Genomic DNA, 26,233 nt, shown 5'->3' with positions numbered 1-26,233 from the left:
GCTGTTATTGTCCTCTGGAACGTGTAGGCTCTCCTCTTTTCTGTAAGTGCCTGGCTCTTCTGTTACCCACAAGCTCAGCTGGCATGTCACAGGCAGGGTCTGATGGGGAAAATGGTCAACTAGTAATATTCTAACAGGCAAGTTATCAATAACTGGGCGAGGTTATAAATGAATGTTGGTCAAGCTCTCACTGATAGCCAGGCTGTGGGTACTGCTGTTCTGGACAAACAACTTGGGGTGTTCCAGCACACACTGTATACCGACTCAATGAATGAAGGGCTGGGGAATTCAGTGGGATCAATTTACCGTTAAGTAATGGGACAGTGTGTAATGAGAGTGCGGCCATTCATCTCCCGTGGAATGGAGGATCAGAGCCAAGGCTATTTCCCCAAATGTGTGGGGCTCGTGGGCTGCTCCGCAGGGGGCTGCATTAGGATTATATTCACTGGCTTATCGTTGTACCTCAAACCTGTGTTAACAGCACAAACCTCCTCACCTTCAAACAAACCAGAATGGATATAAATCTGATGCAACAGCTTCCGAAACAGAACAACAATGATCTTTCAGGTATTGACAGTTAGAATTTAGTTTCTGCTTAGCATTATGTTTTTCTCAAATATGTTTATCACCTACAATACCATCACATTAAAGCTGTGTTCTGCGTGGTAATTTTCAATTTTAATTCACTTTATAAGATTATAAAAAACATGAGTAATGCCACATTAGGAGAAACATAATCAAACTATACACTATATTATTCTGGTCCTTTGATCCTTCTCCACATTCTTCATAATTATTGCTGTTAGGGTTTTTTCAGAGTTCAGTTTTAATATTCCCTTTGTGTTTTTGAGGAGGTGGAACTTCGCTTGCAGCACATCGAAAGCCCAGGTTATCGGAAGCAGAGTCTGGAGTGTTTCCCATTCTAGAAACAATCACGAAAAATTAGATTTCTGCTACTTTTCTTCATTTTTAATGTTTTATGCAATTTAAGTACACTGGGCAGTTCGAAATGCCGAGTACAATCAGCTGCTGACTGTAGTTAACCTGTGCCTGTTGATAGGATTGCAGGCAGCTCGTCAAATCCATACTGTCCACTCATTAAAATGATGTGTGTGCTAGCCACGCTAATCATTGGATGCACCCCTCTCAGGGAGACCCTGATATTGGGAGGACACGACGCTACTTAAAGGCAGCCAGCACCTCTTAAAGGGGAGGTGCATTCTGGCTGAAAGAACTGTTGTGCTATTTCTCATTGAAAATGCTGAAGCTGGGAGAGCACGGACAAGGTGCTCGGATGCTGCACTCGAGGCCTGGGTGCAGGAAGTGGAGAGGAGGAGGGAGATCCTCTATCGCCCAGCTGGCAGGGAGACCTCCGGGCAGCTGATGAGGCAGTGGGAAGAGATCGCCAATGAGTTCAGTGTCAGGTGTCAACCTCACCTGAGTCAGATGGTCGAGGATTCAAACGCCACTCCAGAGACTGGAGCACATAATCCAGGCCGACACTCCAGTGCAGTACTGAGGGAGTGCTGCACTGTCAGAGGTGCCGTCTTTTCAAATGAGATGTTAAACTGTCTGCCCTCTCAGGTGGCCGTAAATGATCCAACGTCACTATTTCGAAGAAGAGATGGGGAGTTCTATCCTGTGTCCTGGCCAATATTTATCCCTTAATCAACACCTAAAACAGATTATCTGGCCATTATCACATTGCTATTGGTGGAACCTTGCTGTGTGCAAATTGGCTGCCGTGTAACGACATTAATTACCACACTTCAAAAGTACTTCATTGACTGTGAAGCCAACTGGGATGTCCGGAGGTCGTGAAAGGCGCTGTCTAAACAGGAGTTCTTTCTTACTCTGAGGTGGTCATGCTCACTCCCTCTCAGGCTGCAGGCCCCTCCCTTCCACACTTCCACGTCTTGACTTTCGGATGTAGTCCTTCAGTCCTTGCTCAGCCCTGCCTTCACCGCTCCAACAACTCTCTTCATCTCCACCCACTTTATGTTGCCTCCACCTTCCAGCAGATGCTAGGTTAACAAAGGAAAAAGACCCCCCTGACTAAAGATAGTTTCCTTGGGTTTCATTCTCAGTAGTTTCTCATTGAAGAGGCACCAGCAAAGTTTGCACTCTTTGTAAATGGCCAGTATTGCCTCCAATCATAAAAATTCTGTCCTTATTTTGATATTTCCATTATACAGGAAACTTTCGATTTACCGGCACCTAAATAACCGGAAATCTCGGTTAACCGGCAAAATTCAGGAGTAGGTTTTACTTCATATTGTACTTGCGTTCCTCCGTGTGTTGCTGTGCAAGGGTGTGGCTGCAGCTGTTGCTAAGCTACAGAGATGCTTGGAACTTGGGGCCATTGTTCTACAGTTGTTGCTTTGTACGGAGCTGTCAGCTCTCCCTATCTTTTACTATAGCGTTCGGTTATCCGGGATTTTTGATGAACCGGCACCACGTCGGTCCCGGCCGTGCCGGATAAAAAAAAGTTTCCTGTAAGTTGCTATGTCCAGGTTTATAAGGGAAGTCACCAGTGCTGGTGCTGCAGTGCCTCCAGTGGCAGGAGGTTTACATGGACAATCCTATTATAAATGCAAACAGAGGAGTTTATACTGGAAAATGTTGCTAAGTGCCACTGCCGTAAGATTTTTGGTTGGTGAAATCTCCTACAATGCTGCTCACACTGGGCAGGAGAATATGCCGTATTACTAAAAAGGGCAGAGGCTGGGTATTGTGTGGCGAGTGACTCCCCTCCTGACTCCCCAAAGCCTTTCCACCATCTACAAGGCACAAGTCAGGAGTGTGATGGAATACTCTCCACTTGCCTGGATGAGTGCAGCTCCAACAACACTCAAGAAGCTCGACACCATCCAGGACAAAGCAGCCCGCTTGATTGGCACCCCATCCACCACCTTAAACATTCACTCCCTCCACCACCGGCGCACCGTGGCTGCAGTGTGTACCATCTACAAGATGCACTGTAGCAACTCGCCAAGGCTTCTTCAACAGCACCTCCCAAACCCGCGACCTCTTCCACCTAGAAGGACAAGGGCAGCAGGCGCATGGGAACACCACCACCTCCAAGTTCCCCTCCAAGTCACACACCAACCTGACTTGGAAATACATCGCCGATCCTTCATTGTCGTTGGGTCAAAATCCTGGAACTCCTTCCCTAACAGCACTGTGGGAGTACCTTCACCACGCGGTTCAAGGTGGCGGCTCACCACCACCTTCTCAAGGGCAATTAGGGATGAGCAATAAATGCCGGCCAAACCAATAAAAAGGCCAAATACGTTGAAGACACAATACAGCATGGGCTGTCCTGATTGATCGAGTGGGTAAAGGCAGCAAGTAGCTGAGCCACACACAACAGGCAGCTCCTGTGTTGTACCAAGGTTCAGAATTTGGTCATGAATGTGCTGAGTTAGCTCATTTCAGCCAGAGGCGCATTTGAGATGTTACAATTTGTTTGAGAAGTGCAAGGAAAACGGAAATGAATCTGGGAGTGTTTGTGCCCTCAATCTGTACTGGAAGTGCAGGCAAAGCTCTGCTGTAACAGCCCCTGTGCTTCAACAGCCCATCAAACTGTTCTGCCAGGGCTCATACTTGGTAAGGTAACGGAAGATGACCAGTGCTCACGGAACAATCCCCAGTCAGCAGCTTTTAAAAAAAAAAGAAATTTGCAGGAAAAAGGAGTGCAAAAAGCAAGAAACTAAAATACAAAATAATGGCAACAGAGCAATACTGCAATGAGTGCGGAGTTTTACCGGCTGGTAATCCGGGCTTTATGATTGACCAATCCATCTGCACTGTCAATCCAGGAGGATCCACGCAGGGTGTACATTTTCTGAGAATCGACTTTTACCGAGCGGCCTGGTGGAGAGTATTCCGAGCCGGTCCATTCCCACACATTGCCCAGCATGTCGTAGAGGCCTGAGCAAGAGCACAAACAAACTGCTGCTTCAGTACAAATAACAAGTTACGTTCAAACTCAATGATCCGTATTTCAATAAATCTGGCGCTGAGGACCCTGGAAAATGTGAGTATCTTCCAGTTAGATCAATACGTCATTTTTCATGGTCATTAAACACTAATCATATCCTGGTGATCTTAAACTCGACATAAAAATACCCATTGTAACTCCAGGGGAAGTTACCTTGTGTGTGCAGTGTCATTACAACCCTGTCTAGAAACAATGCATTTACAACAACAACCACCTGCATTTCATTTAGAAAATGTCTCACGGAATTTTATTGGGTGGGGGGGGGGGGGGGGGCGGCCAGCAAGCGAAGAAAACAATGAATTGGATAAAACAACAAGTCATGGTGGTCAAGCTGGGAGAGATGAGCAAAGGTTTGGTGGAAATGATGGGTTTTGAGGAGGTTTTTAAAGGTGGTTGAGATGGGGTAGCACCGCGCTGCAGAGACAAAGGGGCAAGGTGGTCAATTCTTACCATAGTTATTCTGCGGTGGAAATGCATTTACAGGGGATGCACCATGATAACCATCTTCTGCTGAGTCCTGATCTGGAAATTTTCCCTGTGGAAGACACGTCCAGAAACAACTTATTATACAACACAAATGAGAATAGATTAGTGGGCAACGTTAAAGAGAACACACAAATAGTAGAAGGTGGTCAAAGGAAGGGTAGGTCTGATTGGGAACTAAATGGGAGATCTTCTTGTGGAGGCTGAGGTACTAAATGAGTAGTTTGCATCTGTCCTCGCTAAAGATGCTGCCAATTTCACAGTAAAGGAGGAGGCAGTAGAAAAATTGGATAGGATGAAAATAGATAAAGAGGTACTTAAAAAAGTTGGTAGTGCTCAAAGTAGAGAGGTCACCCAGTCCAGATGGGATGCATTCTAGGTTACTGAGGGAAGTAAGGGTGGAATAGTGAAGGCTCCGTCTACAATCTCCCAATCCGCCGAGTGGTACCAGAGGACTGGAGAGTTGCCAATGTTGCACTCTGTTCAATGAAGGGGAGAGGGATAAACTCGACAAGAACTGGCCAGGCAGCCTTAACGGCGACGGTGGAGAAACTCTTAGAGACCATAATCCAAGACAACATTAACTGTCTCTTGGATAATCATGGGTAAATTAATGACAGCCAGCATAGATTTGTTAAAGGCACATCGTGTCTGACAAACTTAGAATCATAAAATCTTATAGCACAGAAGGAGGGCCATTAGGCCCACCTCTTTGAAAGAGCTCTCCAATTTATACCCACACCCCAGCGTTATCCCCATAGCCCTGAAAATTAGTTCTCTACCAATACATGTCCAATTGCCTTTTGAAAGCTTCTATGGAAATAAGTTTCTCTCTCTCTACCCTTACTGTTCCCCTTAATATCCTGAAAACTTCAATCAGATCATCCCTTAACCTTCTAAATTCTAGGGAATACAACCCTAATTTGTGTAATCTCTCCTCATAACTTAACCCTTGAAGTCCGGGTATCATTCTGTAAACCTACGCTGCACTCCCTCCAAGGCCAATATATCCTTCCTAAGGTGTGGTGCCCAGAACTGCTCACAGTGCTCCAGGTGTGGTCTAACCAGGGCTTTGTATAGCTGCAGTATAACTTCTACCCCCTTGTACTCTAGTCCTCCAGATATAAAGGCCAGCATTCCATTAGCGTTTTTGATTAAACACTGGTTAGGCCTCAGCTGGAGTATTGTGTCCAAGTCTGGGCACCGCACTTTAGGAAGGATGTCAAGGCCTTAGAGTGTAGAAGAGGTTTACTAGAATGGTCCCAGGGATGAGGGACTTCAGTTATGTGGAGAGACTGGAGAAGCTGGGGTTGTTCTCCTTAGAGCAGAGAAAGTTAAGGGGAGATATGAAGTATTTTGATAGAGTAGAGTAAAGAAGGAGAAACTGTTTCCACTAGCAAAAGGGTCGGTAAGCAGAGGACACAGATTTAAAGTATTGACAAAAGAACAAGAGGGGAAATGAGGAGAAATTATTTTACTCAGCAACTTATGATGATCTGGAATGCACTGCCTGAAAAGGTGGTGGAAGCAGATTCAATTGTAATTTCAGTAGGAATTGGATAAATACCTGAACAGGAAAAAGATTTCAGTGCTATGGGGAAAGGGGCTAATTGGATAGAGAGCCAGCACAAGCACGATGGCCTCCTTCTCTGTTGTAAGATTGTATGATTCTAGAAGGGGAGGTCAAAGGAACAGGTGGCAGACTTCATGGACAAGATTGGTATGCTGAGGGTAGGTGGAAATACGGAGGAATAACTGCGTAATAAAGGTGTGGTGGAAAGAGACTTTTGGGGCATCGTAAAGGGGATGAGGAGGTTGTTGGAGAAGCTAAGCCCAAAGGAATGGGGCAGGAGGAGAAAACATCAGGAAAAGTTAAGAGGACATTTGGGGAAAAACTAGTGAGGATGTCCAAACAAATCGAAGCAGTGAGCCCATCAAAGAGAGGCAGTAGTCTGGACTGGTGGAGACTAATTCTGGAGGATAGTAGAGCAAAGTTTGGAGGGAGGGAAAACAGGAGGTGAGGCTTGGGGGCTAGGGGAGGTGGAGAATAGACATGAAGTCAAGGTCAAAGCCAAGAGGAAGTAGTACAGGTGCTTTGAGAGTAACTCTGGGCAGGTGGGCCAGGGGAAGCAAGGTGTTCAAGTTGGGCAGCTTAAGAGAAAAAAAATCAAGTTGACAACTTAAATCATGTTCACAAAATATCTGAAGCAATTTGGTTGGTCAGTTTCTGCCATTAGCCAATTTGACAATGGCTGGTTTGAAAAGATATTGAACGATTTCAGGCTGCATCCTCTGTGGCTTATCCCTAAGTGGCAGTCACTGGCTGAATCAAACGGTTTTTGATGTTCATATTTGATTAGTTGAATATTTGGTAGTTTATCAGATAAGTGCTTATTCAGCCCATCGGTGATTCTTTGCCCCATGTGAGCGCTTTGAAGTGGGCGCCCTGCAGTTTTGACACCTCTGAAACCACATTTTCATGTGTTACAACTTTGGAAGGAATGACCTGATGCGCGCACATTAGGCTTCTAATTACAGTGAAATTACATTAATAAAGCAATACTAGTTCTCCTGGTCACTCAGTGGGGAATGCACAGCGTGCTGTATTACTGTGCTAATGACTCCCAGTCTGTGCAGTTCGCTAATCTATGAGTTGCTACAACTGGCTTCAGTGCCCTTGAATTAGAGAGGAGAGGAAATAAAACCAGCCAGGGACCACGCTCCTGGAGGATATCCAACAACCCCTTTGGGACGTGCATGCTGGTGGACAGGACTGAGGGCAGCTGTGATGCTCTCCGTGATCAAATCATCAAACATATGACAACTTGGGTGAGGTACTGGAGGCTGCTGGAACCCCAGCAAGAGTCAGCAGCTTCAGGAGAGAGGCAGGTGCACCCGTGGCCATCCTCAATGATCTGCAAACCTTGACATGCTGCAGGTCACACATACACTTGCTGTATTCCAACTACAATCAAAATTGCTTAAAACACACTACCTGCCAGAGATTTGTGCGATTCGGCTGAAACCTGTTTCCCCATGGATACACTCTACCTGAAAGCAGAGATGAGGAAAAAAAAAAATTTTTTAATTGTAGAGCAAAGCAAACCGGATGTCCCTTGGTGCTACACACAGCTTTATCAGGGGAGAACGTTGCACAGTGCATTCCACAATATAGAGACGGTGAAGGAAAGGGAGATACAGGGATATGGAAACAGGGCGGCTGCTCATGGGGCATAAACACCAACAGAGGCTGGCTGGGCCGAACAGACGGCTTCAGTTTTGTAATTCTATTTAGTTACAAGTTACAAATTTGAGAATTTGATTAACTTACCCGTGATCCCTAGTCTGGCCCCTTTTAGACTACAAGGTGTTACTGTTGTAAACAAGCTGATCCTGATGAGCAATTACAGGCTTGAGAAAATCCCAAGGTCAACATTTTCTATTGCTGGGGATATTTCTCTGAAACCAGTAAGAAATTACCAACTTTTTCTTTCTACTTTTTTTTAATGTAATGGTGAAATGTGCATACATACCAGTCAATCCTCTGGGAAACTGCACATGGGGAGTCACGGCCAAGTCTAGTCTATGTGAAATGGGGGGGGGGGGGGGGGGGAGAAAGGGGGGTAGAGGGGGGACCGGGGGTAGAGGGGGGGACCGGGGGTAGAGGGGGGACCGGGGGTAGAGGGGGATTAGGGTGGGGCAGGGTTAGAGGAGAAAGGAAGAATAGTGTGGCAGAGAGAGGAGAGGCAGAGAAAGGTTATAGACTGGGCAGGAGGAAGGGATAGTTAGGGGTAGATTCGGAAAGAAAAGGTAGATAAAAGAAAAAACAGATCAGAAGGAGGAATGATCGAAAGGTGCGAGATTGCAAAAGAGAGTATTGTGAATAAAACTGCTGAGCTAGATGCGCAACCTCACTTTGGGGGTTTGGTATAATCACATTGGCATAGCTTAGTCTAGGGCAGGACTGGGAGCTGAACATCACTGTTTACAAAATAGTCAGGATGGATAAAGGAGGAAAAGGGGCCCGGAATGGCAGCATAAGTCACAGATTCCACTACAGCACTAGAACAAAGCCCACCTGTCATGCTTCCAGGAAAGTGGGTGTCATGGATGGTGGCAGTGAATGGGATCAAAATCGGTTGTGATACCCTCTACAGTTCAATAGTCACAGACTGGGCTCACAAATGAAGAACGGCTGCTTGGGCGAGGTAGCAGATAGATAACTGCCGGCACTCGCAGTCCTGCCCCCCCCCCAGTGACTCGGCCCTGCGCCCCCCCCCCCACAGTGACTCAGCCCTGCCCCCCCCCCCAGTGACTCGGCCCTGCCCCCCACCCCCCAGTGACTCGGCCCTGCCCCCCCCCCACAGTGACTCGGCCCTGCCCCCGCTCCCCCCCCCCCAATGACGCGGCCCTGCCCCCCTCAGTGACTCAAAAGGGAGAATATTGGGGGATGATTAAAGCGATGATCGGTCAGCAATCTAAGCTAATCGGGTGTAAATCAATAAAACTATGAGAAGCAGCAATGCTCATTAGTATAAATCAAATCTTACAGAAATATGTTTATCAGATGAAATTTAACGCAGAGAAGTGTGAAGTGGTACAGTTGGTAGGAAAAATGAGAAGAGGCAATATAAACTAAATGGTACAATGTTAAAAGAGTGCAGAAACAGGGAGACCTGGGGGTGTTCATACACAAGTCTTTGATGGTGGCAGGGCAGGTTGAGATGGCTGTTAAAAAAAAAATGGGGTCCTTGGCTTTATTAATAGAGGCAGAGTACAAAAGCAAGGAAGTTATGCGAACCCTTTATAGAACACTGGTTAAACCTTAGCTGGAATCTTGTGTCCAATTCTGGGCACCACACTTTAGGAAGGATGTCAAGGCCTTGGAGAGGGTGCAGAAGAGATTTACCAGAATGGTTCCAAGAATGATGGACTTCAGTTATGTGCAGAGACTGGAGAAGCTGGGATTATTCTCCTTCGAGCAGAGAAGGTTAAGAGGAGATTTAATAGAGGCATCAAAACCATGAACGGTTTTGAGGGAGTAAATAAGGAATAACTGTTTCCAATGGCAGAAGGGTCAGTAACCAGAGGACACAGATTTAAGGTAACTGCCATGGGGGATGGGATTGAGGAGAACTTTTTCTATGCAGCGAGTTGTTGTGATCTGGAATGCGCTGCCTGAAAGGGCGGTGGGAGCAGATTCAATAGTAACTTTCAAAAGAGAATTGGATAAATACTTGAAGAGAAAATGTGCAGGGCTCTGGGGAAAGAGCGGGGAGTGGGTCTAATTGGACACTGCTTTCAAAGAGCCAGCACAGGTACGATGGGCCGAATGGCCTCCTCCTGTGCTCTATGAGTCTCTGATCTGAACTGTTAATATGATTAGCTGGAGTTCCAGTTAAAGGTATACATTTCAACACTGTCATCTGATCAGTGAAGTATCTGCGGAAAATATGAGCAGCTAGTCTAGAACTGAAACTCCACGAAACACCAATGTTAGCGCTGTGCGATCATACCTTGCAGACCGCCTCGGGCAGCAAACTCCCACTCTTCTTCAGTGGGCAGACGCATCCCCTTCCACTGACAGAAGGCCTTGGCATCAATCCAGCTCACCTGCACCACCGGGTACTCCAGTTTATCTTTAATTCCAGAGCCAGGGCCTGCTGGCTTAAAGTGATTGTAAGATAGTTTGAGTATTCATAACGATTGTTAGTTGCAAATTATGCATACAATTTAAGAACTTCCAGTAAAATGACAAAATCTACTGTTAAATATTAAACATTTAATTTCCAATTACACATTCCCAAAACCAATATTGTGTTACAACTGGTTATTTCTGTGCACTCAAAATCTAAACCAAACCCTTCTTAACGAAGAGTAACCAGAATACAGCAAGCAACCCTTGTAAAGTACATGAATGTAGGAGTGATGCAGTTAAGCGGCGGTGCACAGAAATCGTAGGTTGACCCATTCCCTTCTTTGGGTATGTTTGCAGCACCTGAGCTGACAAGGCAGGTCTCTGCCAGAGGTGCATCCTAGTAATTGCTCAAATCTCCCTCCCTGCAACAAGTGCCCAGCCTGCACTCAGCGTGGGTGACAGCAGGAGCCGCTAGTGTGTGAGGATTACAGCGGTGAACACTTGCTCTACATTGCTGGAGCTAACATTGTGCACTTATACCACCAGCTGCTTTATTTAAAAGGCGCTAGTGTATACAAGTTATGCTGAATCTTATAAAGCGCTGGTACTGGAGTATTGCGTCCAGTTCTAGTCGCCACACTTTAGGAAGGATGTGAAGGCCCTTGAGAGGGTGCAGAGGAGATTTACCAGAATGGTTCCGGGGATGGGGGATCTTAGCTACAAGGACAGGTTGGAGAAGCTGAATTTGTTTTCATTAGAGCAAAGGAGGTTGAGGGGTGATTTGATCGAGGTGTACAAGATTATGACGGGTTTAGATAGGCTAGACAGGGAAAGGCTGTTCCCACTAGTTGATGGTACAAGGACTAGGGGGACACAGATTTAAGACACTCAATGTTTTTAAGGGGAGACTGGATAGGCACTTGAGGGAAATAAACTTGCACGGCTACGGGGATAGAGTGGGGGAATGGGACTGACTGGATTGCTCTACAGAGAGCCTGCACGGACTCGATGGGCCGAATGGCCTCCTTCTGTGCCGTTATGACTATGACAAATAGACAGACTGCTGTTAATCTCAAAATCCATTTCCTGATGAAGTCAATGATTGAGAAGATACAATGGCTGTTCTGGTATTTCTAGTGTGTGTAGTTTGTGATGTTGACATGATATGAAATGATTGACCATTTATAAATGAACCAGTTTAGATACAGGCCTTCGCTCGGCAGGCTGCAGTGGCCCAGACCCCCCCCCCAGGTCACTGGGGGAATGGGTTCCATTTTCAGTCTAACTAGGGCATCTACTCAAACACCAGCAATTTCCAACAGGCACCTTGCTGCTATTTCAAAAAGGACCACCTGTCCCAGCCAAAGGCTGCTGCAAATCATAAAATCCTCTCAGAAACTGCAAGTTGTCGCTTTACAAACGGCAATCGGTCAGTCTATGATTGACTGTTGCTGGGAAACCAGCCATTCAGGCAGCCGTGGGCCCCATCGGCTAGGATTGGAGTCTGGTGTTCGAGTGCATCTGTAACAGACTTTGCCTCGGGGGCAAATGAGGCCGAAGGGGTGGATATTTCTGACAGGGTGGTACAGGAAGCTTTCTGATATCTGGCACTGACGGGACCGAGCTGGTGCCGTAACATCAAAAGTGCCGGACATACCAGAGTTAATGTTTAAACATACGAAACTGAGAAGCTCCGTGTGAATCAACAAACCCTGTTGCTTAGCAACAGCTTCAAAACAGTCGGCTGCAGCTGCAAGCGTCTGTAGCTGAAGCTGTTGCTATAGCTACAGACCTTGCAGTGCTTGACTGGGGAAAAAAAAAGCAACGAGAACTAAAAAAACATATAGAAAACGGCTCCTGATTTTTGCCGTTAGATCGAGTATTCCAGACATATAACCTCCGGATAAACCAAAGTTTCCTGTATTGTGTCGTCCTCAGGCACAATTTCAAATTGTTCAAAAGCGCTGGAGACCTGCCACAAACTCCAGACAACCTGCCAGTGTGCTCTGCCAGTGCGCCCCTCCCACTGCCCTAGGGGTTTGCTCTGCCAGTGCGCCCGCCCCTTCCCCCTCGGGTTTGCTCTGCCAGTGCGCCCCTCCCCCTCGGGTTTGCTCCGCCAGTGCGCCCCTCCCCCTCGGGTTTGCTCAGCCAGTGCGCCCCTCCCCCTCGGGTTTGCTCTGCCAGTGCGCCCCTCCCCCTCAGGTTTGCTCTGCCACTGTACGCCCCCGCCCCTCGGGTTTGCTCTGCCAGTGCGCCCCTCCCCCTCGGGTTTGCTCTGCCAGTGCGCCCCTCCCCCTCGGGTTTGCTCTGCCAGTGCGCCCCTCCCCCTCGGGTTTGCTCTGCCAGTGTGCCCCTCCCCCTCGGGTTTGCTCAGCCAGTGCGCCCCTCCCCTCCCACTCGGGTTTGCTTTGCCAGAGTGCGCCTCTCCCACTGCCCCAGGAGTTTCAGGGTTATGGTGATCAAAAATCTGCCAAGTGATCAGAAATTTAAGTTTAATTGTCAAACCCAATGGGGAGGATAATGCAATAACTGTTTTAATTATTAATTCATATGAATACAGTAAACAATAATTTCAGATAGAGCAACAGTGTCCTAGGTCATTATATGTGGATGTTTAAAAACATTCTCTGCATCAGAACATATAGATTATGTTTTACTTCCAATATCCATCAGCAAATTGTACTTTTGACCTCAAAATTCCCTTCTGTTTTAATCCAAATGGATTCATCTGAGGGAAAACATTCCTTACTTTTAAAGGAAGGTACTGGGATGAATTTGATGTGTTTGGAGATGCCTCTCTTGTAAATGCACATTAATAGGTGGCTGAAAATCAATGGAGGGACATTGATGTCTATAACCCAACCATGTACACAAGCTATTCTTTCTTAAATGCCAGACATCAAAATATTCATTACTTATATTTTAATTTGCTTCAAATATGTATATAGCTGTGAAACAAAATACAATAGCCGTTAAAACAATCAAACTAGTCTTTCACACTACAAGACTTTAAAACTCACCTGTCGCCAGAAAGCTCTTTCAACAGGTAGCCACCAAGGAGCAGACTGAAACAGCAATAGGTCATTTCATTTAAATAATGTCACAGTGCATAAAAATGGCATTTTCTACATTTCACTGCAGCATTAGTCAACTTTACTCTATCAAAGTTCATGGATTATATTTCTGACTTACAAAAAAATTGCACATAACAAATATAATAAAGATACGACTTTCAGTGTAAGCAAAGGCTTCGCTAGAAACGAGTGCATACCGTCAAACAGTGGCTTCTAATCACACAGCGGTAAGGGCTCAGTACTACAGCCCCAGGCTGCTGCAGTTCAAGGAGGCCCACCATCACCTTTTCATGGGAAACTAGGGATGGGCAATAAATGCTGCCCTCGCTAGCGACGTCTACATCTTAGGAACGTTTTTTTTTTTTTAAAGAGTTACAAATGAGAACAAGAATAATATAATTAATGAAAATCAAAGGAGAATATAAGGAGTGAGGTTAAGAGCAAAATAAGGACATCTAAGGGAGCATACAAGGAGAAAATGTCAATATAAACTAAATGGTACAATTTGAATAGGGGTGCAGGAACAGAGACACCTTTGAAGGTGGCTGGATAAGTTGAGAAGGCTGTTTAAAAATGCATATAGGATCCTTGGCTTTGTAAACAGAAGCAGAGAGTACAAAAGCAAGGAAGATATGCTACACCTTTACAGCTAAACCTTCCAGCATTTTATGTTTTCATTTCAGACTTCCAGCATCCGCAGTATTTTGCTTTTATATTTTCAGCATCTAGTTTTGGACTCCCCACAAGTGGAAACATCTCTACGTCTACCCTGTCGAACCCTTTCATGATTTTAAAGACCTCTATCGGGTCCCCTCTCAGTCTTCTCTTTTCTAGAGAAAAGAGCCCCAGCCTGTTCAGTTTTTCCTGATAGTTGTACCCACTCAGTTCTGGTATCATCCGTGTAAATCTTTTTTGCACCTTCTCCAGTGCCTTGATGTCCTTTTTGTAATATGGAGACCACAGCTGTACACAGTACTCCGAGTGTGGGCTAACCAAGGTTCTATACAAGTTTAACACAACTTCTCTGCTTTTTCAATTCTATCCCTCTAGAAATCTATCAGTAGAGAGAGAATGGTTAAAAGTGAGGGGCGCCCAGAGAGGAGAGGATTGTCAACTTGTAGATGATCAAAAATTGTCAGATATTTAATAAATATTTCACATCGGTCTTTACTTAAGACAACGATATTGGAGAGGATTGAATCCTGAAGGGATTGAGAGTGAGCCAAATGTTATGATGGATAAAAGGAAAATTTTAGATAAGTTAGTCAGGCTGCAGGAAGGGGCCCAACAAAATATATTGCCTAAGAAAGGATATACTTGCCATAGAGGGAGTGTAGCGAAGGTTCACCAGACTGATTCCTGGGATGGCAGGACTGTCATATGAAGAGAGATTGGGTCAACTAGGCCTGTATTCACTAGAGTTTAGAAGAATGAGAGGGGATCTCATTGAAACATATAAAATTCTGACAGGGCTAGACAGACTGGATGCAGGGAGGATGTTCCCCCTGGTTGGGGGGCCTGGAACAAGGAATTTCTTCACTCAGAGGGTGGTGAACCTGTGTAATTCTCTGCAACAAAAGGCTGTGGAGACCAAGTCACTGAATATATTTGAGGAGGAGATAGATAGATTTCTAGACATAAAAGGCATCAAGGGGAGAGAGCGGGAATATGGTATTGAGATAGAGGATCAGCCATGATCATATTGAATGGCAGAGCAGGCTCGAAGGGCCGAATGACCTACTCCTGCTCCTATTTTTCTATGTTTCTATATCTTAGGCAGTTCTTCTTAGGCAGTCCCTCGGAACCGAGGATGACTTGCTTCAACACTAAAAATGAGTTCTCAGGTGACTGATGAGTCCAATGCGGGACCTACAGTCTCTGTCACAGGTGGGGCAGACGGTGGTTGAAGGGGCGGGTGGGCGGGGTGCTTGGGTTGACGTGCGCTCCTTGCACTTGGCTTCCGCTTGCTCCCGGCGAAGAGACTCGAGGTGTTCGGCGCCTTCCCGGATGCTTCTCCTCCACTTTGTGCGGTCTTGGGCCAGGGCTTCCCAGGTGTCGGTGGGGATGTTGCACTTTTTCAAGGAGGCTTTGAAGCGTTTCCTCTGTCCACCTGGGACTCTCTTGCCGTGTCGGAGCTCCGAGTAGAGCACTTGTTTTGGGAGTCTCGTATCGGGCATGCGGACGATGTGGCCTGTCCATTGGAGCTGATCGAGCGTGGTCAAAGCTTCAATGCTGGGGATGTTGGCCTGAGCGGGAACACTGACGTTGGTGCGCCTATCCTGCCAATGGATTTGCAGGATCTTGCGGAGGCAGCGTTGGTGGTACCTCTCCAGTGCTTTGAGGTGCCTGCTGTACATGGTCCATGTCTCTGAAGCATACAAGAGGGCAGGTACCACTACTGCTCTGTAGACCATGAGCTTGGTGCTGGGTTTGAGGTCCTGGTCTTCAAACACTCTCTTCCTCAGGCGACCGAAGGCTGCACTGGCACACTGAAGGTGGTGTTAGACTTCGTCATCGACGTCTGTCCTTGTTGACGGTAGGCTCCCCAGGTATGGAAAGTGGTCCACGTTGTCCAAGGCCTCGTCATGGATTTTGATAATTGGGGAGCAGTACTGTGTGGCCTCGGATTCTGAGGGAGAAAATTTCAGAGTCCCCAGAAATTATATTTCAGGGCTCAATTAAATGTGTGTCAGAGGACTGGAGAGTGACCAATGTTGTGCCCATTTTTTCAAAAGGGGCACAGAGCTTGTCTGGGTAATTACAGGCCAATTAGTTTAACAAGTCTTTAATTAAGGATGAAATTACCACATATCTAGATCAAGAGTAAATGGTTAGAAGTCGCCAGCACGGATTTCAAAATGGACGACAGTGCTTGACAAACCTCTCAGAATTCTTTGAGGGGGGTAACAGACAGGATAAATGGGGGAAATGCAGTGGATGTGGTCTACATGGACTTTAGCAAAGCCTTTAACAATGTACCACACACAGGAGAGAAGATTAAGGGTTATGAAACTGGGGGAGGATAGCAAACTGGATTAAAATTGGTTTGAAGGGAGAAAGCAGAGAGTAGGAGTTAAGGGCAGAGTGGGTGGAAGTGGGTCGTGGTATCCCACAGGGTTCAGTTCAGGGACCACTTCTGTTCACCATGTAGATCAATGACTTGGATATAGGGCTAGAGGGAGAGGTGTCCAAATTTGTAGCCGATACCATAACAGGAGGTGTAGTTAATTCTTTAGAAGACCATAGGAAACTGAAAAGGGATATTGATAGGATGGGGAATGAGCTAAAAAGTGTCAGATAGAATTCAATGTCAGTCGGTGTGAGGTGATGCACTTTGGATAAAATAATAACGGCAGTAATTATACTGTGAATGGAAGTAGGTTCGGTGCTGTGGAGGAGCAGAGGGATTTGTAGGGTCAGGTTCACAGGGCAGCACCTCCGAATAAGGCTGTAAAAAAAGCTACTGGAATTCTAAGAGTTATCAAGAGGTATTGAATATAAAAGTCACATGGTAACGATGAGCCAATATAAAAACTTAAGACCCGAGTCCACACTATAGGAAGGATATTGAGGCTTTAGAAAGGGTACAATACAGATTCATGAGGATGCTGTCTGGTAGGGGGAAATATGAAGAAAGATGTGAAAAGTTGGGTCTTTTTTCATTAGAACAATGCAGATTACAGGGATGTAATGAAATCTGTTTGTCTTGATCCTGTATTCGTTTTGCACTCATGTATATTACCCTCCCCCACTGTGTATAGTTTCACTTCCTCTTTCCCGACTAACCTGGGAGGTTCCAGGTCTTGGCTCTTGGCTCTGCCCCTGACTTCTCTTACATAAAGATCCCAGGATCTGTATGACTCATTCCTGCGAACCAGTCGGCGTGTTGAGATGTTAGCTCTGATCTTAGTGATTAAAAGCCAACTTGTTTAAGTCTATAACTTCTAGTTTTGTGGTTATTGAAGGCCCATCAAGGGATAAATATGATAGAAGTGTTTAAAATTATGAAGGATGGGACAGGGTAGATAGAAGCAGGCCGCTTCCAGTAGTTGAGGGGTTAAGAACGAGGGGCCAAAGATACAAGATTAAATGTAAGATATTTGGAACAGAGGGCAAGAGAAACTTCTTTATCCCACCACGGGACCTCTGACATTTTTGGACTCTCCTATTGTCTCCTCTCTATTCTCTGTTCGCCACCAAGGCATATCAAACCCAATTTTTGCCATGCCCATGTAACTTTAGTTTCTCGATGTCCATTCGCACCAGACCCGAGCCCATCACTTCTGTTTTCCCCTTCTTTACTCCTTACCTCTCTCGGGCCTCTCTCTCCTGTCATCATGCCTCCTTTCACTCCTCCCCTCTCAAGTACTCTGCCACCCCAAACCTTCAGCACTCCTCAACCTTCCTACTTTCTTGGCGCTGTCCCAGACTCGAGTCCCTCTTGAATACGACCACAGTTTCCCTCTGTGACTCGCTCAGCATACTCCGAAGAGCCCATCAAGGCACGCGTCGCTGCCTCCTTACAAGCAGCAACCCCAACTGCCCGATTCCTACTCTCTCACCGACCTTCCTGCCCAGCACGCCCACTGGGGATTAATCTTGCCTACCTCCGTCCCATCCCACTCACCCCTCCCAGCACTGACCCTCTGGACTCTGCCACCGGATCGGTAATCACCTCCCCTCTTTGCATCTCCCTGCAAAATGCCCCTGCCGTCCCTGATCTTATTCTTGATAACTGCATCGACATCATGGCATATGACAGAAACTTGGCTCACAGATAATGGCCCCTTACTGAAGCCTCCCGCCTGGTTACACCTTCCACCACCCTGGCCCTGCCCAGACCGCTGCGGTGGCGGTGTGGCTCTCATCACCAAATCACACCTTGGTCTGTCCCCCTACTCCTCTGGCACCTTCTCCTTCTTTGAGGCTCTCACCTTGTTCCACCCCATTCACCTCCCCTTTAAAATCCTCGTTTTTGACCACCCACCCAAGTACCACGCCAAGTTTCTCCCCAAGATATTTTCACTGCTTTCCTCCCTCAGCCTCTGCACTGAGCAATTCCTGATCCTCAGTGACTACAACCTCCATCTTAACTCATCATGCCTTCTCTCCTCCGAGTTCACTGTCCTATTCTCCCTAAACTTCTCCCTCCGTATAAACTCTCCTACCCACATTCATTGCCATCTCACTATTGTTCTCTCTATTCCCGTTGTCTCAATCACAGATAAGGCCATCTCTGATCACTTCCTTGTATCCCTCTCCACTCCCTTCCCCCTCCTCCCTCCCAACCCCACCTCCTTTCTGTGCCCAACCCTGGAAAAAAAACTCTTTTCCCCAAGTCACTTACAATGGTATTTGACACAGTTTACCACAGTATCCTCCTCCAACACCCTTCTCCATTGTCCAGCTGAGTGGGACTGCCCTCGCCTAGTTCCATTCCGATCTATCCAGTCGTATCCAGAGAATCTCCTGCAATGGCTTCTCTTCCTGCTCCCACACCACTATCTCTGGATTCCCCTAAGGATCTATCCATGACCCGCTCATATTTCTTATCTACATGTTGCTCCTTGGCGACATCATCCAAAAACACGACAGATGCCACACATACGCTGACGACACACAAATCTACTTCATCACCTCTCTCGACCCATTCACTGCCTCTGTTGTCAGATTGCTTGCCCGACATCCAGTACTGGATGAGCAGAAATTCTCATTTAGGGTAGTTCTACTAATTAGAGATAACATAATAGCAGTAGAAAAATGGAACATAACTAACAGAAGGTTAGAAACAGAATCCATATGAATTGAAATAAAAGATAAGGGATCGATCACGCTAATAGGAGTATACTCACCACCCTGTTGGTACAGTCTTGCAACCCACTTGGCTATCTACATTCCTGAACAAGGAATCCTCTACAACCACTGTGACTTACAGACTGTGTCTTTCTGTCAGCTATCTGCTCTGGTTTTCTAGCTGTGTCTTCTTTGGTGTTCTTGCTTCCTTCAGTGTTTGATGGTGCCTGGTATCTGTTAGTTATAGTTATCGCTTAGGTAGCTTCACAAATTCTTGGTTTCCCTCAACACCTGACTCCATTTCTGGCAATCCTACCACTGGATATATGGTCTCCTGCTCCAATCCCTGTTGATTCACTGTTATGGGCTACCGGTAACCAGCCATTTCACTGAACTGTGCTGACTCTGTCTAGGACTACCTACACTCCCTCAATAATTCACTCACTTTTAGCTACCCTTATAAGTTCTTTTACTTTCCTCTCTAAGTCCAACATCCTTTCCACAACAAAAAATTTCTAACAGTTAAAGCACGTACCACGTCATCTTACTAACTCCGAGCATAGTCATGGGAGGCTCACTAGTCACTTAAAAGATCATTGGATAAGCCTTTGAAATGAATGAATGTAAAAGGATTTGGGAAAAAGGCAGGGAAATGAGATTAGCACATTATTTTTTTATATATAGATATAGCAGTTTCAGCTAAAGAACCAGCATAGACATAATGGGCCAAGTTGTCTCAGTGTACTGCAAATCCTGTGACTGTGTAAGCCTGGTGTTAACACTGTACCACCACCTGTAATGGATCACAAAACTAAGTATAAGACGAAGGACGTTATGCGGATTATCTAACTGCCTCCTGAATGACTCGAGATCTTGCCTCCATTACTCTATCTGGAAGACCAGGTACGATCATACCTGACATCGGAACTTATACTTTACAAGTCTGTACCCAAGGAACATAGGAATTGCTAGATGAAAGAAGACTACAGTCCATCTAATTCACCTTCCACCATCCTGGTAGTCATGTGGTGCAATGATAATGGAGTTGTTGACTAATCATAGCAATCAATCTCTATCAATTTGTCTACAACAGACCCAGACATGAGGTAAACAAAACTCTAAATGGTGGAGAGCTTTGGGGACCATAGGTCCAAAGTCACCTGTTTCTCCCAAGCATGCGACACTCACCACACGACGTGTCTCAAATTACTCATATAATGGATCCCAAACTGTGATTTTCTCAAAGAAATCTATCTAATTTGCATTTGAATAAGAACATAAGAAATAGGAGGAGTAGGCCATTCGGCCCTTTCGAACCTGCGCCGCCATTCAGTGAGATCATGGCTGATCTTCTGCCTCAACTCCATTCACCGACCCTATCGCCATATCCCTTGATGCCCTTACTAGTCAGAAATCTATCGACTTCTGTTTTGAATATACCCAATAATTGAGCCTCCACAGCCCTCTGGGGTAGAGAATTCCAAAGATTCACCACCCTCTGTGTGAAGAAATTTCTTCTCATCTCAGTCCTGAATGGCCTATCCTTAATCCTGAGACTGTGGCCCCTGGTTCTAGACTCCCCAGCCAAAGAAAATATTCTCCCAGCATCCACCCTATCAAGCCCTGTAATCATTTTGTATGCTTCAATGAGATCCCCCTTCATTCTTCTGAAATCAAGAGAATACAGGCCTAGTTTACTCAATCTCTCCTCATACGACAGTCCCAATGTCCCAGGAATCAATCTCGTGAACCTTCATTGCACTCCCTTCTATGGCAAATATATCCTTCCTTAGGTAAGGAGACCAAAATGATACACTGTACTCCAGGTGTGGTCTCACCAAGGCCCTATATAATTGTACTCAAATCCTCTTGTAATGAAAGCCAGCATAACATTTGCCTTCCTAATGGCTTGCTGCACCTGCACATTCACTTTCAGTGACTCATGTACAAGGACACCCAGGTCCCTTTGGGCATTTGTATTCCCCAATCTTTCACCATTTAGGAAATACTCTGCCTTTCTGTTTTTTCTACCAAAGTGGATAACTTCACATTTATCCACATTATGTTGCATCTGCCATGTTCTCGCCCACTCACTGAGCCTGTCGAGATCTCCTTGAAGCCTCTTCACATCTGCAACTGCCACTGCCACCTAGCTTTGAATCATCAGCAAATTTGGAAATGTGACATTTAGTCCCCTCATCCAAATTATTGATATAGATAGATTGTGAATAGCTGGGGCCCAAGCACCAATTCTTGCGGTACCCCACTTGCCACAGCCTGCCATCCTGAAAAAGACCCGTTTATCCCTACTCTTTGTTTTCTGTCCGTTAACCAATTCTCAATCCATGCTAGTATATACCCCCCAATTCCATGTGCCCTAATTTTGTTCACCAATCTCTTGTGAGGGACCTTATCGAAGGCCTTCTGAAAATCCAAATACACCACATCTACCGGTTCCCCTTTGTCTACTCCACTAGTTACATCCTCAAAGAACTCCAATAGGTTTGTTAAACAGGATTTCCCTTTCATAAATCCATGTTGACTCTGCCCAATCTTACTATTCGTTTCTAAGTGAATAAATCAACATCTCTTGCTTCCACTGATTCCCTCGGGAGCCTGTTCCATAGATTGATCACTCGCTCACTGAAATACTAACCGGGAATTTGCAGTGGGTAATAACAGCAAACGAACAGTGTTCGCAATTACTACCCCTTTGAAACTGACCACAACTTCAGGATGTAGTGCATGCGCATTCTAACGAGGAAATCGTGAACTTGCGGTCGGTCATTCACTGCTCAACACTGGCTGCGCTGTAGCCCCCCCCCTACTCGGCAATCAGTGAAACTGATGAAAACGTGGGCTTTACCATGGGAATATCGCCGTTAAATACCCCATTAAATGTTAGGCCTTGTTGGATTAGATGCAATTGGAGTTTTAACAGCGTATTGACTGCTAAACAAACGTTATGGGCCTGAAAAACTAATTTTAATTTTGTCAAATGTCAAATTTTTCCATTATGATAAAAATTACAATTAAGAAATTTTAAAAAATTGTATTTTTTAAAAGTTTGTTCATGATATTTCAGCTTCTACCTTTTCCCCATGTGGCAGCCCCAACCTTTGACTTGCTCTCTAACATTTTTAAAAAGTCTGAATAAAAGCAACTTCTTCACTTCCTGGTTCGCTGTCTGAGAGAATTCAGCATTGTGATTGGCTGCTTAGACAGCTTGTTGATATCACAGCAGATTGCGTTAGGGATTCCCACGACACTGCACTGATCTCAATTGCACGTCGAAAAAGGCACCTTCTCGCCAGAGATCGCGAGATCTTTGTAGGCAGCTTTCTTCGGGGCCAGTGGCGAAAGCCTCTGCATCGCCGCTGACTTGCAAATTCCGTGCCAATGTTTCCGCAGATTAATTTTGAATTCACCTCCCTTCAACTGCAGCCAGTGTCCTCAGTCATGGTTCAACTTGAAATGGTCTTCAGGAAGAGCCTTTTCAATTCCGCTCATAACTACCCCTTGTGTCTCAATGGCCAGAATCAAGCCCCACCGTACAGCTTCAGCACGATGGCCTCAGGCTTGCATTCTACTGCTGTGGCAGGATGGTTGAGCACTCGGTTTGCTTTGTGGAACGCTGCTCTGCAATAATTAGATATGCTCAGTGTTGAGTCTATTATCACTTCCAGATCTCTTCCAGGTTCTTCCCTTGCTAAATTTGATTCATTAAGTATGTCCCCCATTTTTCTTTCAATATTTTATACTTCACTGAATTTCATCTTCCACAGTTCTGCCCACATGCATATACCATCTAGGTCTTTCTGTAACTCCTTGGCTGCTTCATCAGACTCCACTGTCCCCAACCTTAGCTTGGTATGGTCAATGAATCTGACTAACTTACAACGTGTTTCTGCATCCAGATTCTTTATGCAGATCAATAAAGGTAGGGGCCTCTGAGTAAAGGTCCTGTCTATTATCACTCCCTTAACTAGTACCCACTACTTTCTCTGTCACTTCTGATCCACCTCCAAGCTTTAACACATATTTCCAGCTCCCTTATTAAACATTTATATTCCTCTCTACAACATTTGAGTGCAATATCAAAAACCTATTTCAGTAAAGGGAATGAAATAGAAGTTACTATACCTCAATTTTTTGTGTCACTTTGCTTTTCAGTTCTTCTGATACAAAGTCTTCAAATACAAAACTCCAACCAAACGACTCTGCTTCTGTTTTGTATTTCTGTGATCTGATAAATTCTCTGCAACATATTCCAAAAAGTCAAACTAAATAAATGCTACACTAACACACATTGGCATTCTGCTGTGTTATATCGCCAATAAAGACTACACTAACACACATTGGCATTCTGCGGTGTTATATCGCCAATAAAGACTACACTAACACACATTGGCATTCTGCTGTGTTATATTGCCAATAAAGACTACACTAACACATTGGCATTCTGCGGTGTTATATCGCCAATAAAGACTACACTAACACACACTGGCATTCTGCGGTGTTATATTGCCAATAAAGACTACACTAACACATTGGCATTCTGCGGTGTTATATCGCCAATAAAGACTACACTAACACACACTGGCATTCTGCTGTGCAATATCGCCAATAAAGGCTACACTAACACACATTGGCATTCTGCTGTGTTATATCGCCAATAAAGACTACACTAACACACACTGGCATTCTGCGGTGTTATATCGCCAATAAAGACTACACTAACACACACTGGCATTCTGCTGTGCAATATCGCCAATAAAGACTACACTAACACACACTGGCATTCTGCTGTGCAATATCGCCAATAAAGACTACACTAACACACTGGCATTCTGCGGTGTTATATCGCCAATAAAGACTACACTAACACACACTGGCATTCTGCTGTGTTATATCGCCAATAAAGACTACACTAACACACATTGGCATTCTGCTGTGCAATATCGCCAATAAAGACTACACTAACACACACTGGCATTCTGCGGTGTTATATCGCCAATAAAGACTACATTAACACACATTGGCATTCTGCTGTGCAATATCGCCAATAAAGACTACACTAACACACTGGCATTCTGCGGTGTTATATCGCCAATAAAGGTTATACTAACACACATTGGCATTCTGCTGTGCAATATCGCCAATAAAGACTACACTAACACACATTGGCATTCTGCTGTGTTATATCGCCAATAAAGACTACACTAACACACATTGGCATTCTGCTGTGTTATATCGCCAATAAAGACTACACTAACACACATTGGCATTCTGCTGTGTTATATCGCCAATAAAGACTACACTAACACACACTGGCATTCTGCGGTGTTATATCGCCAATAAAGACTACATTAACACACATTGGCATTCTGCTGTGCAATATCGCCAATAAAGACTACACTAACACACTGGCATTCTGCGGTGTTATATCGCCAATAAAGGTTATACTAACACACATTGGCATTCTGCTGTGCAATATCGCCAATAAAGACTACACTAACACACATTGGCATTCTGCTGTGTTATATCGCCAATAAAGACTACACTAACACACATTGGCATTCTGCTGTGTTATATCGCCAATAAAGACTACACTAACACACATTGGCATTCTGCTGTGTTATATCGCCAATAAAGACTACACTAACACACACTGGCATTCTGCTGTTATATCACCAATAAATGCCAAAGAATGGTCCCCAGTGGCTCATTTTGTTCAGGCTGAGCTGAAGTGGCCAGGAAGGTCTCTGTTTTGATTTGTATCTGTGCTGGGTTAGCTAATCTCTGCATGGAAACTGCTGGGTTATGGGTAGAAAGATCAGCCTGGGCTCCCAGTATCCAGCAAACTCTGCTGAAAGGTGGTGCTTGTGGCTGTTGGATGAGGAACGATTAGGCTCAGTTGTGATGCCCCAAGTCACACACTGCCTGGGCTGGCACATGAAGAACAGCCACATGGGCACCTGCCATGTCAGGATCTGTATCCTACCCAATCCTGCTCAATACTTTCAGCAGCAGGAGAGAACACTGATGGGAAGGGAGGAGGGAAAACACAAATCTGATGCTGGGTTTTCTGGATTTTACTTTTGTTTAGTTGCTCAATCATCGGGGAGATTGACTTGACTGAAATACTAATTCCCACCTGCACTGCCAACATGCTCAGGCACTCGAACCATCTCCTCCTTTTCATTATTGTGATAATGTGTCAGCCATTTTTTACAGGAAGTATGTGGAACAGAAATAAGCCCAGAGAAAAGCACTGAATATGGCCATTCATTTGGTTTGATTGAGGTCTGTAGCATTCACAAATTTCTATTTTATTTATCTGTTCACATGATGTGGGCGTCACTGGCAAGGCCAGCATTTATTGCCCATCCCCAATTGCCCTGGAGAAGGGGGTGGTGAGCCGCCGCCTTGAACCGCTGCAGTCTATCGTAGCAGTTTTTCTTGATACGACAGAGTGGCTTGCTGGGCCATTTCAGAGGGCAGTGAAGAGTCACCCATATTGCATTCACAAAAGCATGTGGTTTAGGACTGGGTAAAGAGTCCCTCTCTCTTGTCAATGTTTTATAACTGTGTATACCAAATACTCCAGCTACAGAATTCATTTGAGGGATTTTGCTTCCACAATGAGCAGCTACAATAGACACCAACAATTACTTATCTGCTAGAAATTATTTAAAGCAAAGAGTTTTAAAAGGAAACCATTATATTTGTCGAACCTAAAATCTGCGTTGGTGACCGGATGGCGATTTATTGCAAATGGTTCCACAGTCACTTCTCTGACAGGAGCTTCTCCATCTCTGGCATCGGCCTCGCTGGTGCCCATGTGAAACGTCCCACCGGGCAGCGTCACCACAATCTTGTCTAAAAAGTCACCACATACACAGGTTATTGAAAAATAGAAGGGGTAAGAGCAATAATAAGGAAGATAATAAAGCAGACAGTGCCGAATGAATTGAAGAGCAGGACAGCACTGTAGCATGTTTGAGTTTTATGCTGGATAATCTACTCTGCAGTGCCACCGACTATTCCGATATGTGGACGTCACATCTCCTGCAAACCAGTGTGCCTTTACATGCCCAAATAGCTAGGTAAATTAGAGACACCCAGGCATCGAACAGTGAACCCTCCGGCTCACGGGAATATATTATGCACGGCCACGTGGCCTTATCTTCAGTAGGCAGATTGAAGAAACAGATCAGACCAATGCTCAGATGATAAAAC

At 45.3% G+C, this 26,233-nt stretch overlaps 1 protein-coding gene across 2 annotated transcripts; it reads right to left on the bottom strand.

Annotated features, from left to right (window-relative positions):
- Window positions 1-656: 656 nt before the first annotated feature.
- On the bottom strand, window positions 657-26,006 carry sumf2 (sulfatase modifying factor 2). Of its 2 annotated transcripts, XM_085964166.1 has the most exons (9): window positions 25,729-26,006; window positions 23,135-23,249; window positions 13,145-13,189; window positions 10,003-10,153; window positions 8,020-8,064; window positions 7,482-7,537; window positions 4,454-4,538; window positions 3,768-3,933; window positions 657-922 (listed from the first exon to the last, which is right to left on the bottom strand). In XM_085964166.1, the coding sequence occupies exons 1-9, from the start codon at window positions 25,989-25,991 to the stop codon at window positions 814-816; spliced, it is 1,035 nt and encodes a 344-aa protein (XP_085820292.1). In that variant the 5' UTR covers window positions 25,992-26,006; the 3' UTR covers window positions 657-813. The 2 variants fall into 2 exon arrangements, with proteins under 2 accessions (XP_085820292.1, XP_085820293.1); XM_085964167.1 differs by lacking the exon at window positions 8,020-8,064.
- Window positions 26,007-26,233: the final 227 nt, after the last annotated feature.

The sequence above is a fragment of the Somniosus microcephalus genome, chromosome 22 (genome assembly GCF_052327205.1).
Source record: "Somniosus microcephalus isolate GS21.2 chromosome 22, FLI_Smic_1.0, whole genome shotgun sequence".
Lineage (NCBI taxonomy): Eukaryota > Metazoa > Chordata > Chondrichthyes > Squaliformes > Somniosidae > Somniosus > Somniosus microcephalus.
Note: the sequence above shows the minus strand (reverse complement) of the source record. Positions and strands in the feature narration are given on the sequence as shown.

Coding starts and splice junctions, on each gene's coding strand:
- sumf2 (XM_085964166.1), bottom strand. CDS start 25,991: ATGCTACAGTGCTGTCCTGCTCTTCAATTCATTCGGCACTGTCTGCTT. Junction 10,154..13,144: donor AAAGAGCTTTCTGGCGACAG/GTGAGTTTTAAA, acceptor AATCACTTTAAG/CCAGCAGGCCCTGGCTCTGG. Junction 7,538..8,019: donor GTTTCCCAGAGGATTGACTG/GTATGTATGCAC, acceptor CTCTGCTTTCAG/GTAGAGTGTATCCATGGGGA.